At 46.5% G+C, this 18840-nt stretch overlaps 1 protein-coding gene across 1 annotated transcript in view; it reads right to left on the bottom strand.

The window, feature by feature from the left end:
• SLC44A3 (solute carrier family 44 member 3) overlaps positions 1-18840 on the bottom strand; it is a 347672-nt gene that overhangs the window by 143215 nt on the left and 185617 nt on the right. The window contains exons 9-10 of the mRNA XM_063939826.1: positions 12143-12267; positions 1860-2046 (exon numbers count right to left, since the gene is read on the bottom strand). Of these exons, the coding sequence (XP_063795896.1) occupies positions 1860-2046; positions 12143-12267 (312 nt within the window). The remainder of the gene's footprint in view (positions 1-1859; positions 2047-12142; positions 12268-18840) is intronic.

The following is an 18840-nucleotide window of genomic DNA, read 5'->3' as shown; positions in this document are numbered from 1 at the left end:
GAAAGACAGATTCTCTCTTCATTCTCTACGAATTTCACGAGAGGATGGCCTGCTGATAAGCAGACACTGGCAAGATGGCTTCAGATGACGATTTCAGAAGCATATTCTCAAGCTGATCTCCCTGTTCCGGCTAATGTCTTTGCTCACTCTACTCATAAGGTAGGTCCATCATGGGCAGCACAACGTGATGCTTCAGCTGAACAGATATGTAAGGCAGCCACATGGTCTTCCATTAACACATTCATTAGACATTATGCCATGGATACCTTTGCCTTTCACGACGCTGAATTCAGGCGAAGGATTCTCCTGTCTAATCAGGAACATCCCCATCAATAAATTACTTTGGGAAATCCCAATTTTATCCTGTGGATAACCTGTGGACCCGGCCGGAGAAATATACGTTATGTTAAGAACTTACCGTTGATAACGGTATTTCTCCTAAGTCCACAGGTTCCACAGGGATCCCACCCTGACGCACCTGATTTGAGGATCCTTTTACTCATCAACCTCTTCCTTCTTGTACGAAATGGTGTGTATGTGTGTTCTTCTCGCCTGATTAGGGCGATCTATGATGCTCCTGCCTTGAGCTTTGGGAATACAACGAATTTGCCTGAGTCAGGAGGCAGGGATATATGGACGGGCCGATTGCATGCTGGTAGGCCGAAAAGCATTGACCGATTGGTGCAAATCCGCTGTCGCTTCATCATATCCCAGTGTTATCCTGTGGAACCTGTGAACTTAGGAGAAATACCGTTATAAACGGTAAGATCTTACATTAACGTATATATTGCAATAGTCTTCTTACTGGTCTTACCAAAAAGAGACTCACCACTACTATCCATTCTGAATGCAGCTACGAGGCTAATCTTATAATAATAATAATAATAATAATAATAATAATAATAATAATAATATTAATACAAGTAATAATAATAATTTTATTTATACAGCGCTCTTTTTCCAACAGGACTCAAGGCGCTTTACAGACATCAAAAACAATCTTCCTCGCCTGCAGATCCATTCTGTCAGTCCCTCCAATGGTTATTGTATTCTACCGTATTCATTATAAAATACTTTTATTCACACACGAGGCCAATAACCAAATTACACCAATGTTCATCTATTTGTTTATCTCAAAATATTGACCTCTTCACAAGATCGCTCATCCACATTCATTATTCGCTCCCATTCACGACCTTAGGACTATCTTCGGGCTGCACCCACTCTGTGGAATGCCCTCCCATGCACAGTAAGACTCTTCTCTAGTCTCCAAACCTTCAAGCATTCCCTGAAAACTCACCTCTTCAGACAAGCTTATAATCTTCAGAAACGTTCGTATGCGATTACATCCCCACTGTACAGTCCACACTTATCCTCAAATATTTTCTCTTTCTTCACTTTCACATCCTCCTGACCCCTGGCCAACATTGCTGTGTGACCATATCATACAGCCCACCAAGAATCTGGGGGACCATTATGCAATAGATAACACCTATACTATTTCCTTATAAATTGTAAGCTTGCGAGCAGGGCCTTACTACCTCTATTACTGTCTGTTATTACCCAGTTTTGTTTTATCACTGTTGTTTCCAATTGTAAAATGCAACGGAATTTGCTGCACTTTATAAGAAACTGTTAATAATAAATAATAATAATAATAATAATAATAATAAATAATGAAATCAGTAACTGCTGTATGAGAAACACAGTAACAACTCTTAAAAGGAAAAACATGCCCTAGTGTACATATGGTCATCACCAGACTGATCACCATATGGCCATCACTACATACTGTACTGTATGACAGCAGAAGACCTATATCTACAGTCATATGTCATGGGACATGTTTATAGACTCACCTGAGGTCCCCATACTCAGGAGCACAGCCACCCAGAGTATCCAGTAGAAGAGGAGAATGAGGAGAGTCCAGAGCGGCTGCAGTAGCAAGAAGGGGATGTGGCTGATAAAGGTGCTTGCTACTTGGAAGAGATGAATTGTCATTTGTATCCTCTTCCTCAGCATAAATATTAAAATCAAAAGCACAATCTGATAAAACAATAAACAAAACACAGCAATTATTATAGGAATATACCGTATGTCGAACATGTAAAGTATATATTCAGAACAAACTATGATCAAAATTAATTCTATTGTTTTTGAGGGCGGACAGTAAACAAGACCTTAGTCAGTGGTTATTAATGGATCTCTCTATTATCCTTCCTTAATATTTTTAAAAATATCAACACTACCCAGAATGCTATACATAAACTAAAGGCAGCATACACACAGTTTACAGTCTTTTCTTTTTAATTCTGTGTTACTTCTGGGATTTATTCCCTCATACAAACAAAACAAACTCTACAAAACTTGGGGGCAGACGTATTAACCTGGAGAAGGCACAAGGAAGTGATAAACCAGTGATAAGTGCAAGGTGATAAAGGCACCAGCCAACCAGCTCCAATATGTAAATGAACAGTTAGGATCTGATTGGCTGGTGCCTTTATCACCTTGCACATATCACTGGTTTATCACTTCCTTATGCCTTCTCCATATGGGAGGGTGTCAGAGGTTAGGGTCCCAGGTGAGGGGGAAGGTGTAAGAAGAGAGAGGGCCCTTACTGCAAGTCATATTTTAGGTTCTATCTGTATTTAACAGAAAAACAAGCCTAACAATCATAAACCAAATACCTATATAAACAACCAGTAAACCTTTACAATATAAATCCAGTACTAAAAACAGGTCACGAAAACTAAAAAAAAATGTAAATATTACAGTATATAATACAATGATTAATCTGCTCTCATATACAGTTATTCTGTCATGGTTAGAAAGTAAAAAACCCTATAAAGTATTCATTATCTGCAGAGTAATGACAACATATAAATAATCATAGCATCAGTTTGGCTTTCTCCTTTACGGAGTACGAATATCTTTGAGTTCTGTGTTAGTCTTTCTCTGATGTTTGGTCCTACTGGTTAAGTAAAAACATATAAATGAAACGGTAACCCTTTACTGAGGGAATGCATATTGTACCTCACGGAACAGATCCAGTTTCCCATATCGGCAATGCAACGGGGGTCACATGGAATAACTCTAATCAAACCAAACTAAGCATTCTGTAAATTTTTTTCCCATTTATTTTAAGTGCTATATGCAGCTGCTAAGTCCTGCACACCAATGGGCACAGAGGGCACGTCTACCATAGAGAATAATGATCACTCTAGCTGCATTCTAGGCTGCACCACACATAAAATACAAACCCGGGGGCCGATTCTGAGTTGCACATGACGCGTGGCAATTCTGGTTGCTTTCTGCGATCGGTGGTCATGTGAGAATTTCCGCAGGTATCTTGAGTCAAACATACAGTATCTATGTGACCGCATCGGCCCCAGCCTTTCACTCCCAACAGCTGCAGTAACCACTATCATCAGGATCTGCAGCAGTTCCATCCTTGGTGCAGAAAATCTCTGCCTACGCACTGCCCAGATTAGGATGCAACTCTTTATACATGACCGCAAGGCATTCCGAGAGAACGAATACCCTGCTGTTACCCAGTAATATCCATGTACAGTGGAATGTACAGTGTGTAAGATAGAACAAATATTCAGACCATTCAGTTGGCCATATACTCAATTATTAGCTGGTGAGCTGTTGGTTTCTTTCTGTTGTGGCAAATCTCTTTTTACTACTATTTACGGTGTATTGAAGGAAATTTTATCACTCTTAACTATAGTTTGTACTTAAAATTCAATTTATTCAAGTCTTAAAAAGAATGAGCTGGTCAGACAGCATACAGAAACGTCCAGAATGGTCCGCATTGGGGTAGATGTATTAAGCCTGGAGAAGTGATAAACCAGTGATATGTGCAAGGTGATAACACACCAGCCAGTCAGCTCCTGTCAATTTACATATTGGAGCTGATTGGCTGGCGCGCTTGCACCTTGCACTTATCACTGCTTTATCACTTCTCCAGGCTTAATACATCTGCCTCAATGTCCCAAACGACCAGCAATGATCCGGTGAGCGGGAGATAGTTCTTTGGTATAATCTATGGGAATCCTGTAGCAGATGGTGGAATGACTTCCCACAGATAGGTTGTGGGTCACATTCTCACAGCTACCAGAGCTGCAGTAACTCTGTACTGGATATATACCTATCTGCCATTATAACTAAGGTACAAAAGAGCTATACGATGAAAACCGTTGGATTGCTGGACACTTCCTCTGCTTCTCACCCTGTGATTAAACGGTTTCCGTGGCCCTCACATCATACAGAACACCTTGCTCTGACACTTCCTCCCAGCTAATAGTGTTTGTTTATTGCTTTATTTAGCAGTTCTTGTCTTGTTAACGGCTTTGTTTTCCCATTGTTGACATTGTTGTAAATATTTACACAACTTGTTTAGCCCCATTTGAATTCAGTTCCCTTTTATATATTTTTTTATGCGGTATGTTTAAAAAAAATAAAAAATGTTACTGGAAAAAAACAAACAAACAACAAAGTCTCATGTAGCTACATAAATCTATAAACATCAGCGGCGGCCTGTAAAATTACCATGCACTAACCTAAGGGTAAGAAAAAGTGATCTGCAAATTTATTATCAATATTAAGGACATATGTTTATTATTCTAGGCTCTTTGTCATGTCACCTTGTTATACAGGTCCCAGTAATAATAAGAATTTACCTACCGATAATTCTATTTCTCATAGTCCGTAGTGGATGCTGGGACTCCGTCAGGACCATGGGGAATCGCGGGCTCCGCAGGAGACAGGGCACATCTAAATAAAGCTTTTAGGATCACATGGTGCGTACTGGCTCCTCCCCCTATGACCCTCCTCCAAGCCTCAGTTAGGTACTGTGCCCGGACGAGCGTACACAATAAGGAAGGATCTTGAATCCCGGGTAAGACTCATACCAGCCACACCAATCACACCGTACAACTTGTGATCTGAACCCAGTTAACAGTATGATAACAAAAAACGAAGTAGCCTCTGAAAAGATGGCTCACAACAATAGTAATAACCCGATCTTTGTAACAATAACTATGTACAAGTATTGCAGACAATCCGCACTTGGGATGGGCGCCCAGCATCCACTACGGACTATGAGAAATAGAATTATCGGTAAGTAAATTCTTATTTTCTCTAACGTCCTAGTGGATGCTGGGACTCCGTCAGGACCATGGGGATTATACCAAAGCTCCCAAACGGGCGGGAGAGTGCGGATGACTCTGCAGCACCGAATGAGAGAACTCCAGGTCCTCCTTAGCCAGAGTATCAAATTTGTAAAATTTTACAAACGTGTTCTCCCCTGACCACGTAGCTGCTCGGCAAAGTTGTAATGCCGAGACCCCTCGGGCAGCCGCCCAAGATGAGCCCACTTTCCTTGTGGAGTGGGCCTTTACAGATTTAGGCTGTGGCAGGCCTGCCACAGAATGTGCAAGTTGGATTGTGCTACAGATCCAACGTGCAATCGTCTGTTTAGACGCAGGAGCACCCATCTTGTTGGGTGCATACAATATAAACAACGAGTCAGATTTTCTGACTCCAGCTGTCCTTGAAATATATATTTTTAATGCTCTGACAACGTCCAGTAACTTGGAGTCCTCCAAGTCGCTAGTAGCCGCAGGCACCACAATAGGCTGGTTCAAGTGAAAAGCCGAAACCACCTTAGGGAGAAAATGAAGAAGTGTCCGCAGTTCTGCCCTGTCCGAATGGAAAATCAGATATGGGCTTTTGTATGATAAAGCCGCCAACTCTGAAACTCTCCTGGCTGAAGCCAGGGCCAATAGCATGGTTACCTTCCATGTAAGGTATTTTAAATCTACCGATTTTAGAGGCTCAAACCAATGAGATTTGAGAAAATTCAAAACTACGTTCAAATCCCACGGTGCCACTGGAGGCACTATTGGGGGTTGTATATGTAGTACACCTTTGACAAAAGTTTGTACTTCAGGCACTGATGCCAATTCCTTCTGGAAGAAGATTGATAAGGCCGAAATTTGATCTTTAATGGACCCCAATTTTAGGCCCATAGACAATCCTGCTTGCAGGAAATGTAAGAATCGACCCAATTGAAATTCTTCCGTTGGAGCCTTCTTGGCCTCACACCACGCAACATATTTCCGCCAAATGCGGTGATAATGTTGTACAGTCGCTTCCTTTCTAGCCTTAATCAAGGTAGGAATAACTTCCTCTGGAATGCCCTTTTCTTTTAGAATCCGGCGTTCAACCGCCATGCCGTCAAACGCAGACGCGGTAAGTCTTGGAACATACAAGGTCCCTGCTGAAGCAGATCCCTTCTTAGAGGTAGAGGCCACGGATCCTCCGTGAGCATCTCTTGAAGTTCCGGATACCAAGTTCTTCTTGGCCAGTCCGGAGCCACCAGTATTGTTCTTACTCCTCTTTTCCGTATAATTCTCAGTACCTTTGGTATGAGAGGCAGAGGAGGGAACACATACACTGACTGGTACACCCACGGTGTTACCAGAGCGTCCACAGTTATTGCCTGAGGGTCTCTTGACCTGGCGCAATATCTGTCCAATTTTTTGTTGAAGCGAGACGCCATCATGTCCACCTTTGGTTTTTCCCAACGGTTCACAATCATGTGGAAGACTTCTGGATGAAGTCCCCACTCTCCCGGGTGAAGGTCGTGTCTGCTGAGGAAGTCTGCTTCCCAGTTGTCCACTCCCGGGATGAACACTGCTGACAGTGCTATGACATGATTCTCCGCCCAGCGCAGAATCCTTGCAGCTTCTGTCATTGCTCTTCTGCTTCTCGTGCCGCCTTGTCGGTTTACGTGGGCGACTGCCGTGATGTTGTCCGACTGGATCAACACCGGCTGACCCTGAAGCAGCGATTTTGCCAGGCTTAGAGCATTGTAGATCGCTCTTAGCTCCAGTATATTTATGTGAAGGGACGTCTCCAGGTTTGACCACACGCCCTGGAAGTTTCTTCCCTGTGTGACTGCTCCCCAGCCTCGTAGGCTGGCATCCGTAGTCACCAGGACCCAGTCCTGTATGCCGAATCTGCGGCCCTCTAACAGATGGGCACTCTGCAACCACCACAGGAGAGACAACCTTGTTCTTGGTGACAGTGTTATCCGCTGATGCATGTGCAGATGCGATCCGGACCATTTGTCCAGCAGATCCCACTGAAATGTCCGTGCATGGAATCTGCCGAATGGAATCACTTCGTAAGAAGCCACCATCTTTCCCAGGACTCTTGTGCATTGATGTACTGACACAGTTCCTGGTTTTAGGAGGTTCCTGACAAGTTCGGATAACTCCCTTGCTTTCTCCTCCGGGAGAAACACCTTTTTCTGAACCGTGTCCAGAATCATTCCCAGGAACAGCAGACGAGTTGTCGGGGTCAATTGAGATTTTGGAAGATTCAGAATCCACCCGTGTTGCTGAAGCACTACCTGGGTTAGTGCTACACCGACTTCCAGCTGTTCTCTGGACTTTGCCCTTATCAGGAGATCGTCCAAGTAAGGGATAATTAATACGCCTTTTCTTCGTAGAAGAACCATCATTTCGGTCATTACCTTGGTAAAGACCCGAGGGGCCGTGGACAAACCAAACGGCAGCGTTTGAAACTGATAATGACAGTCTTGTATCATGAACCTGAGATACCCTTGGTGTGAGGGGTAAATTGGGACATGCAGATAAGCATCTTTTATGTCCAGGGACACCATGAAGTCCCCTTCTTCCAGATTCGCTATCACTGCTCTGAGTGACTCCATCTTGAACTTGAATTTCTGTATGTACAGGTTCAAGGATTTCAGGTTTAGAATAGGTCTTACCGAACCGTCCGGCTTCGGTACCACAAATAGTGTGGAATAATACCCCTTTCCCTGTTGTAGGAGGGGTACCTTGACTATCACCTGCTGAGAATACAGCTTGTGAATGGCTTCCAAAACCGACGTCCTTTCTGAGGGAGACGTTGGTAAAGCAGACTTTAGGAACCGGCGAGGGGGAGACCTTTCGAACTCCAACATGTAACCCTGAGATATTATCTGCAGGATCCACGGGTCCACTTGTGAGCGAGCCCACTGATTGCTGAAAATCTTGAGTCGACCCCCCACCGCTCCTGAGTCCGCTTGTAAAGCCCCAGCGTCATGCTGATGGCTTTGTAGAACCCGGGGCGGGCTTCTGTTCCTGGGCAGGGGCTGCTTGCTGCCCTCTCTTACCCTTTCCTCTGCCTCGCGGCAGATAAGACTGTCCTTTTGGTCGCTTGTTTTTATAGGAGCGAAAGGACTGCGGCTGAAAAGACGGTGTCTTTTTCTGTTGGGAGGGGGTCTGAGGTAAAAAAGTGGATTTGCCGGCAGTTGCCGTGGCCACCAGGTCCGAAAGACCGACCCCAAATAATTCCTCTCCTTTATATGGCAATACTTCCATATGCCTTTTGGAATCCGCATCACCTGACCACTGTCGCGTCCATAAACTTCTTCTGGCAGATATGGACATCGCGCTTACTCTTGATGCTAGAGTACAAATATCCCTCTGAGCATCTCGCATATAAAGAAAAGCATCCTTTAATTGCTCTAGAGTCAATAAAATACTGTCCCTATCCAGGGTATCAATATTTTCAGTCAGAGAATCCAACCACACTACCCCAGCACTGCACATCCAGGCTGAGGCTATTGCCGGTCGCAGTATAACACCAGTATGTGTGTATATACTCTTCAGTGTAGTTTCCAGCCTCCTATCTGCTGGATCCTTGAGGGCGGCCGTATCAGGAGACGGCAACGCCACTTGCTTTGATAAACGTGTGAGCGCCTTATCCACCCTAGGGGGTGTTTCCCAGCGCGCCCTAACCTCTGGTGGGAAAGGGTATAATGCCAATAACTTCTTGGAAATTAGCAGTTTTCTATCTGGGTTAACCCACGCTTCGTCACACACGTCATTCAATTCCTCTGATTCTGGAAAAGCTACAGGTAGTTTTTTCACCCCCCACATAATACCCCTTTTTGAGGTACCAGCAGTATCAGAGATCTGCAAAGCCTCCTTCATTGCCGTGATCATATAACGTGTGGCCCTATTGGAAAATACGTTTGTTTCTTCACCGTCGACACTAGATTCATCTGTGTCGGTACCCGTGTCGACTGACTGAGGTAAGGGACGTTTTACAGCCCCTGACGGTGTCTGAGACGCCTGAGCCGGTACTAACTGGTTTTCCGGCCGTCTCATTTCGTCAACTGACTTTTGTAATGTGCTAACATTATCACGTAATTCCATAACTAAAGCCATCCATTCCGGTGTCGACTCCCTAGGGGGTGACATCACCATTACCGGCAATTGCTCTGCCTCCACACCAACATCGTCCTCATACATGTCGACACACACGTACCGACACACAGCAGCCACACAGGGAATGCTCTAATCGAAGACAGGACCCTCTTAGCCCTTTGGGGAGACAGAGGGAGAGTTTGCCAGCACACACCAAAAACGCTATAAATGTATATAAACAACCCTAGAAGGTGTTGTTTTTGATATAAGCGCTTTTAATATATCAATATCGCCAAATTATGCCCCCCTTCTCTTTGTTACCCTGTTTCTGTAGTGCAGTGCAGGGGAGAGTCCTGGGAGCCTTCCTCACCAGCGGAGCTGAGCAGGAAAATGGCGCTGAGTGCTGAGGAGAATAAGCTCCGCCCCTTTTTCGGCGGGCTTTTCTCCCGGGTTTTAAGAAAACTGGCCTGGGTTAAATACATACATATAGCCTTAATGGCTATATGTGATGTATTTATTTTGCCACTAAAGGTATTTAATATTGCTGCCCAGGGCGCCCCCAGCAGCGCCCTGCACCCTCCGTGACTGAATCAGTGAGACGTGTAGCAACAATGGCGCACAGCTGCAGTGCTGTGCGCTACCTTCATGAAGACTGAGAAGTCTTCTGCCGCCTGCTTTCCGGACCTCCGTCTTCAGCGTCTGTAAGGGGGATCGGCGGCGCGGCTCCGGGACGAACCCCAGGAGGACCTGTGTTCCGACTCCCTCTGGAGCTAAGTGTCCAGTAGCCTAAGACTCCAATCCATCCTGCACGCAGGTGAGTTGGAAATCTCTCCCCTAAGTCCCTCGATGCAGTGATCCTGTTGCCAGCAGGATTCACTGAGATTTAAACCTAAAAAAACTTTTTTTCTAAGCAGCTCTTTAGGAGAGCCACCTAGATTGCACCCTTCTCGGACGGGCACAAAAACCTAACTGAGGCTTGGAGGAGGGTCATAGGGGGAGGAGCCAGTACGCACCATGTGATCCTAAAAGCTTTATTTAGATGTGCCCTGTCTCCTGCGGAGCCCGCTATTCCCCATGGTCCTGACGGAGTCCCAGCATCCACTAGGACGTTAGAGAAAACGTGATGCAGTCCCCTACCTGACAACATGTACTAGTAAGGGTGGAGCTGGCTGCAGTGGACTCCAATAGGAAACTGCAGATGACTGAAGTTATGTGAATTCTATTTGGCCATTGGAGATTGCCATAGCAATTATATGGTACCAAAGCTATTTTGGTGTCCATTAGGCCATGTTGTCTGCACTTTAAACCCCCTTCAATCATAGGGTATAAGCAACAGAACAAATGGAAACTTTCTCCCAAAGAGACTATAGCTGGCCATAACAGGATAGAGCTAACATGCCATTATACCCACTTTACAAGACAATACTGCTCTACTGTTAAACATATACCCCTTTCAGACCACCAGCTTGTAACCAGGGTTATTGCACATGAGCTTGTATAACCCGAGTTGCTGTGCGGTCTGAAAGGGCGCAGGGGAAATATCCCGGGTCAAGCGACCATGGCTGAACACGGTTCCAACCCTGGTCGCTGTGTGGTGTGAACGGGATGCCGGGTCGATGCGACCCATTTCCCATTCACGCTGTATGGACGAGCGGTGCTTGGAGATTATCTGATGTTTGGTCATATTGCCGACGTCACCAACCTGGCAATATGCCAGGCTGGGGACGCCAGTGTGAAAGGGGCTGAGGCGGGTCGCACTGGGGAAGCACAGTGTATGGCTACCTAGTGCAACCCTGCCATTTGCTGTCTGAAAATTAATACCTACCAGTAATTCCATTTCTCCTAGTCTGTAGGGGATACTGGGATGGTCTTAATACCATGGTGTATAGAAGGGGTCCATTGGAGCCATGGCACTTTAAAAATTCTTCAGTGTGCTGGCTCCTCCCCTCTATGCCCCTCCTGCAGACTCAGTTTAGAAAAATGTGCCCAAGGAGCCGGGTGCATTTTCTGGAGCTCCAGAGAATTTTCTTCAAATTTTATGTTAGTTTATTATTATTATCAGGCAGCACTGGTTGGCACCAGTCTGCCTGCGCTGTGGGACTTGGAGGGGGGGGGGGGGAACGGACGGTACCAACGTCTTGAAGGGTTAATGGTCCGGATCCTCGCTGACAGGACACAAGCTACTGATGTGTTGTTTCACTCGCCCCCATGGTGTGCACACCGACAGCATGCCGCCACCCCTAACAGAGCTGAAGACGCTAGAGTGGTGAGCACTAAACCGGGGTGAGGGCACAGCGGGCACGCTGCCCGCTCCAGGCACCCACACTGGCGCTAGCATTGAAAAGGCGGTTTAACCTCGTTTGCCATGATTTGGAGACATTTGCCAGTATAAACTTCATAGGGAACACTGCGCGCTATTAAGGGGGCGGGGCTTCCCAGAGAGCAGGACCAGCAGCTCTAGGCGCCATTTCCTGCTGCATCAATCTGCTGGCTGCATGCGGAAAGTGCTGCTCCTCCAAGGACCCTCCACTGCACCTAAAAATTGGTACCATGGGGGTTTGTAGAAGGGGGGGGAGCAATATATATATATATATATATATAAATGAAAGGGGTAATACAGGAATAGAAGAAGTAGCACCCCTTGTACTCAGCTGGCACAGTACAGCTATGCCAGAAACATGAGGGTGAGAACTGAGCTGCTTATATAATACTAACTAGAACTAGAACTAAGGATGTATGCCAGAGCTGTCTCCATGAGTCAGTGCACATATACAGGAGATAAGTGGATATCACTGGGAAGATAACAGGGAGAGGAACACTGCACAGAAAGACCAACATAGTCTGACACCCATTTATTGCTGTCCAAGCAAATCATTATTACCCTCTAGCAGCCAATACAAGAAGATACTTACAGATCCCAACGTTGAAATGATTGAGAATCCAAGTAAAAACTTTGCATTTTCCTTTTCAGTTTCCAGCTCATAACTAATGTCATTAATATGATCATAATACAGCCACCACAGTACTCCAGAGACAACTGCATGATAAATCACAGGACACAGATTCATTATAACTTGGATATTAATAATTGCAGAATATACAATTAATGCAAAAATGTGACCTGTATCCCTTACAGCAGATACACAATGTGTGGCTCTTTCAGCCACCACAGCAACTACAGAGGTAAGTGATGAGTGGTTCTCCAACTGCTGTGGAACTAAAAGCCCCAGCATGTCTTGCAATATAGGTAAGAAGTGTGTGACACTCCAGCTGTATACGACTGTAATTCCCAATATTCCCTGCCAGCCAAATGTCTGATAACACCTGATTAAACATAACCAGTATCTGAAGTAACATAAATAAATAGAGTGGTGATATATAGGGCGGGCTCCAAGTAGCCCACAGCCGGCGCTTATAAGGGTTTTTGTTTCGCCTGGCCAATCATGGCTGGAAAACACATAGGTCCATGACTTTTTGTAGATCCTATGCGTTTCCGCCCGAAAATGGAAAATTTTTCAGATGGAAAAAATAAGATTTTACTTACCGATAAATCTATTTCTCGGAGTCCGTAGTGGATGCTGGGGTTCCTGAAAGGACCATGGGGAATAGCGGCTCCGCAGGAGACAGGGCACAAAAAGTAAAGCTTTTCCAGATCAGGTGGTGTGCACTGGCTCCTCCCCCTATGACCCTCCTCCAGACTCCAGTTAGGTACTGTGCCCGGATGAGCGTACACAATAAGGGAGGATTTTGAATCCCGGGTAAGACTCATACCAGCCACACCAATCACACCGTACAACTTGTGATCTAAACCCAGTTAACAGTATGATAACAGCGGAGCCTCTGAAAGATGGCTTCCTTCAACAATAACCCGAATTAGTTAACAATAACTATGTACAATTATTGCAGATAATCCGCACTTGGGATGGGCGCCCAGCATCCACTACGGACTCCGAGAAATAGATTTATCGGTAAGTAAAATCTTATTTTCTCTATCGTCCTAGTGGATGCTGGGGTTCCTGAAAGGACCATGGGGATTATACCAAAGCTCCCAAACGGGCGGGAGAGTGCGGATGACTCTGCAGCACCGAATGAGAGAACTCCAGGTCCTCCTTAGCCAGAGTATCAAATTTGTAAAATTTTACAAACGTGTTCTCCCCTGACCACGTAGCTGCTCGGCAAAGTTGTAATGCCGAGACCCCTCGGGCAGCCGCCCAAGATGAGCCCACCTTCCTTGTGGAGTGGGCCTTTACAGATTTAGGCTGTGGCAGGCCTGCCACAGAATGTGCAAGTTGGATTGTGCTACAGATCCAACGAGCAATCGTCTGCTTAGACGCAGGAGCACCCATCTTGTTGGGTGCATACAATATAAACAACGAGTCAGATTTTCTGACTCCAGCTGTCCTTGCAATATATATTTTTAATGCTCTGACAACGTCCAGTAACTTGGAGTCCTCCAAGTCACTTGTAGCCGCAGGCACTACAATAGGCTGGTTCAGATGAAATGCTGACACCACCTTAGGGAGAAAATGCGGACGAGTCCGCAGTTCTGCCCTGTTCGAATGGAAAATCAGATATGGGCTTTTGTAAGATAAAGCTGCCAGTTCTGACACTCTCCTGGCCGAAGCCAGGGCTAGAAGCATGGTCACTTTCCATGTGAGATATTTCAAATCCACCTTCTTTAGTGGTTCAAACCAATGAGATTTTAGAAAGTCCAAAACCACATTGAGATCCCACGGTGCCACTGGAGGCACCACAGGAGGCTGTATATGTAGCACTCCCTTAACAAAGGTCTGGACTTCAGGGACTGAAGCCAATTCTTTTTGAAAGAAAATCGACAGGGCCGAAATTTGAACCTTAATAGATCCCAATTTGAGACCCATAGACAATCCTGATTGCAGGAAATGTAGGAATCGACCCAGTTGAAATTCCTCCGTCGGAGCACTCCGATCTTCGCACCACGCAACATATTTTCGCCAAATTCGGTGATAATGTTGCACGGTTACTTCCTTCCTTGCTTTAATCAAAGTAGGAATGACTTCTTCCGGCATGCCTTTTTCCTTTAGGATCCGGCGTTCAACCGCCATGCCGTCAAACGCAGCCGCGGTAAGTCTTGAAACAGACAGGGACCCTGCTGAAGCAAGTCCCTCCTTAGAGGTAGAGGCCACGGATCTTCCGTGATCATCTCTTGAAGTTCCGGGTACCAAGTCCTTCTTGGCCAATCCGGAACCACTAGTATCGTCCTTACGCCTCTTTGCCGTATAAATCTCAATACTTTTGGTATGAGAGGCAGAGGAGGAAACACATACACCGACTGGTACACCCAAGGCGTTACCAGCGCGTCCACAGCTATTGCCTGCGGATCTCTTGACCTGGCGCAATACCTGTCCAGTTTTTTGTTGAGGCGAGACGCCATCATGTCCACCATTGGTCTTTCCCAACGGGTTACCAGCAAGTGGAAGACTTCTGGATGAAGTCCCCACTCTCCCGGGTGAAGATCGTGTCTGCTGAGGAAGTCTGCTTCCCAGTTGTCCACTCCCGGGATGAACACTGCTGACAGTGCTATCACATGATTCTCTGCCCAGCGAAGAATCCTTGCAGCTTCTGCCATTGCACTCCTGCTTCTTGTGCCGCCCTGTCTGTTCACATGGGCGACTGCCGTGATGTTGTCCGACTGGATCAACACCGGTTTTCCCTGAAGCAGAGGTTCTGCCTGGCTTAGAGCATTGTATATTGCTCTTAGTTCCAGAATGTTTATGTGAAGAGACGTTTCCAGGCTCGTCCATACTCCCTGGAAGTTTCTTCCTTGTGTGACTGCTCCCCAGCCTCTCAGGCTGGCGTCCGTGGTCACCAGGATCCAATCCTGTATGCCGAATCTGCGGCCCTCCAATAGATGAGCACTCTGCAACCACCACAGAAGAGACACCCTTGTCCTTGGAGACAGGGTTATCCGCAGGTGCATCTGAAGATGCGACCCTGACCATTTGTCCAACAGATCCCTTTGGAAAATTCTTGCGTGGAATCTGCCGAATGGAATTGCTTCGTAAGAAGCCACCATTTTTCCCAGGACTCTTGTGCATTGATGTACAGACACCTTTCCTGGTTTTAGGAGGTTCCTGACAAGCTCGGATAACTCCTTGGCTTTTTCCTCCGGGAGAAAAACCTTTTTCTGAACCGTGTCCAGAATCATCCCTAGGAACAGCAGACGAGTTGTCGGCATTAACTGGGATTTTGGAATATTCAGAATCCACCCGTGCTGTTTTAGCACTTCTTGCGACAGTGCTAATCCCATCTCTAGCTGTTCTCTGGACTTTGCCCTTATTAGGAGATCGTCCAAGTATGGGATAATTAATATGCCTTTTCTTCGAAGAAGAATCATCATCTCGGCCATTACCTTTGTAAAGACCCGAGGTGCCGTGGACAATCCGAACGGCAGCGTCTGAAACTGATAGTGACAGTTTTGTACAACGAACCTGAGGTACCCCTGGTGTGAGGGGTAAATTGGAACGTGGAGATACGCATCCTTGATGTCCAAGGATACCATAAAGTCCCCCTTTTCCAGGTTCGCTATCACTGCTCTGAGTGACTCCATCTTGAACTTGAACTTCTTTATGTACAGGTTCAAGGACTTCAGATTTAGAATAGGCCTTACCGAGCCATCCGGCTTCGGTACCACAAAAAGAGTGGAATAATACCCCTTCCCTTGTTGTAGAAGAGGTACCTTGACTATCACCTGCTGAGAGTACAGCTTGTGAATGGCTTCCAAAACCGTCTCCCTTTCGGAGGGGGACGTTGGTAAAGCAGACTTCAGGAAACGGCGAGGTGGATCTGTCTCTAATTCCAACCTGTACCCCTGAGATATTATCTGCAGGATCCAGGGATCTACCTGCGAGTGAGCCCACTGCGCGCTGTAATTTTTGAGACGACCACCCACCGTCCCCGAGTCCGCTTGAGAAGCCCCAGCGTCATGCTGAGGCTTTTGTAGAAGCCGGGGAAGGCTTCTGTTCCTGGGAAGGAGCTGCCTGTTGCTGTCTCTTCCCTCGACCTCTGCCTCGTGGCAGATATGAATAGCCCTTTGCTCTCTTATTTTTAAAGGAACGAAAGGGCTGCGGTTGAAAAGTCGGTGCCTTTTTCTGTTGGGGAGTGACTTGAGGTAGAAAGGTGGATTTCCCGGCTGTAGCCGTGGCCACCAAATCTGATAGACCGACTCCAAATAACTCCTCCCCTTTATACGGCAAAACTTCCATATGTCGTTTTGAATCCGCATCGCCTGTCCACTGTCGCGTCCATAAAGCTCTTCTGGCCGAAATGGACATAGCACTTACCCGTGATGCCAGTGTGCAGATATCCCTCTGTGCATCACGCATATAAAGAAATGCATCCTTTATTTGTTCTAACGACAGTAAAATATTGTCCCTGTCCAGGGTATCAATATTTTCAATCAGGGACTCTGACCAAACTACCCCAGCACTGCACATCCAGGCAGTCGCTATAGCTGGTCGTAGTATAACACCTGCATGTGTGTATATACTTTTTTGGATATTTTCCATCCTCCTATCTGATGGATCTTTAAGTGCGGCCGTCTCAGGAGAGGGTAACGCCACTTGTTTAGATAAGCGTGTTAGCGCCTTGTCCACCCTAGGAGGTGTTTCCCAGCGCTCCCTAACCTCTGGCGGGAAAGGGTATAATGCCAATAATTTCTTTGAAATTATCAGCTTTTTATCAGGGGCAACCCACGCTTCATTACACACGTCATTTAATTCTTCTGATTCAGGAAAAACTATAGGTAGTTTTTTCACACCCCACATAATACCCTGTTTAGTGGTACCTGTAGTATCAGCTAAATGTAACGCCTCCTTCATTGCCAAAATCATATAACGTGTGGCCCTACTGGAAAATACGGTTGATTCGTCACCGTCACCACTGGAGTCAGTGCCTGTGTCTGGGTCTGTGTCGACCGACTGAGGCAAAGGGCGTTTCACAGCCCCTGACGGTGTTTGAGTCGCCTGGACAGGAACTAATTGATTGTCCGGCCGTCTCATGTCGTCAAACGACTGCTTTAGCGTGTTGACACTATCCCGTAGTTCCATAAATAAAGGCATCCATTCTGGTGTCGACTCCCTAGGGGGTGACATCCTCATATTTGGCAATTGCTCCGCCTCCACACCAATATCGTCCTCATACATGTCGACACACACGTACCGACACACAGCAGACACACAGGGAATGCTCCTAACGAAGACAGGACCCACTAGCCCTTTGGGGAGACAGAGGGAGAGTTTGCCAGCACACACCAAAAGCGCTATATATAACAGGGATAGCCTTATAATAAGTGCTCCCTTATAGCTGCTTTATATATATCAAAATATCGCCATAAATTTGCCCCCCCTCTCTGTTTTACCCTGTTTCTGTAGTGCAGTGCAGGGGAGAGACCTGGGAGCCGTCCTGACCAGCGGAGCTGTGAGAGGAAATGGCGCCGTGTGCTGAGGAGATAGGCCCCGCCCCTTTTCCGGCGGGCTCGTCTCCCGCTATTTAGTGAATCCAGGCAGGGGTTAAATATCTCCATATAGCCTCTGGGGGCTATATGTGAGGTATTTTTAGCCTTTATATAGGTTACATTTGCCTCCCAGGGCGCCCCCCCCCAGCGCCCTGCACCCTCAGTGACTGCGTGTGAAGTGTGCTGAGAGGAAAATGGCGCACAGCTGCAGTGCTGTGCGCTACCTTTAGAAGACTGCAGGAGTCTTCAGCCGCCGATTCTGGACCTCTTCTGACTTCAGCATCTGCAAGGGGGCCGGCGGCGCGGCTCCGGTGACCATCCAGGCTGTACCTGTGATCGTCCCTCTGGAGCTGATGTCCAGTAGCCAAGAAGCCAATCCATCCTGCACGCAGGTGAGTTCACTTCTTCTCCCCTCAGTCCCTCGTTGCAGTGATCCTGTTGCCAGCAGGACTCACTGTAAAATAAAAAACCTAAGCTAAACTTTTTCTAAGCAGCTCTTTAGGAGAGCCACCTAGATTGCACCCTTCTCGGCCGGGCACAAAAATCTAACTGGAGTCTGGAGGAGGGTCATAGGGGGAGGAGCCAGTGCACACCACCTGATCTGGAAAAGCTTTACTTTTTGTGCCCTGTCTCCTGCGGAGCCGCTATTCCCCATGGTCCTTTCAGGAACCCCAGCATCCACTAGGACGATAGAGAAAATGTTTGATCTGAGAGCAAAGTATTGTGTATACATGTGGTAGCTGGCTGTATAGTAATATAATTCACCCTACAGCACAGATATTATAATACGTAGGGGCTAATTCTGAGGTGGATGCGGGAGCTCGTCCGTGACTTTATTCTAATGCCAATACAAAGTCCTCCCCTTTTGTACATCCGTTTGCCTGAACATGAAGGACTGAGACACCTACTGACAGTGTAGTACACGATGAAATACCAAATGGCGCATCTTTAGACGCACCAACTGCACCAGCCTATGGCAGGGGCAGCTGCTTTGTCTGAGTATGCAGGGAAGGCCCTGACCAATTTGATATCCTAGGCAAGATTCTTGCTGGTCCACTGCCCCAATAAGGGACCTTTTGCACATGCCAAAGGCTCGTGAGCACGAGAAGTGACAGT

Source organism: Pseudophryne corroboree, chromosome 9 (assembly GCF_028390025.1).
Source record: "Pseudophryne corroboree isolate aPseCor3 chromosome 9, aPseCor3.hap2, whole genome shotgun sequence".
Taxonomy (NCBI): Eukaryota; Metazoa; Chordata; class Amphibia; order Anura; family Myobatrachidae; genus Pseudophryne; species Pseudophryne corroboree.
This window is presented reverse-complemented; position numbering and strand designations above follow the sequence as displayed.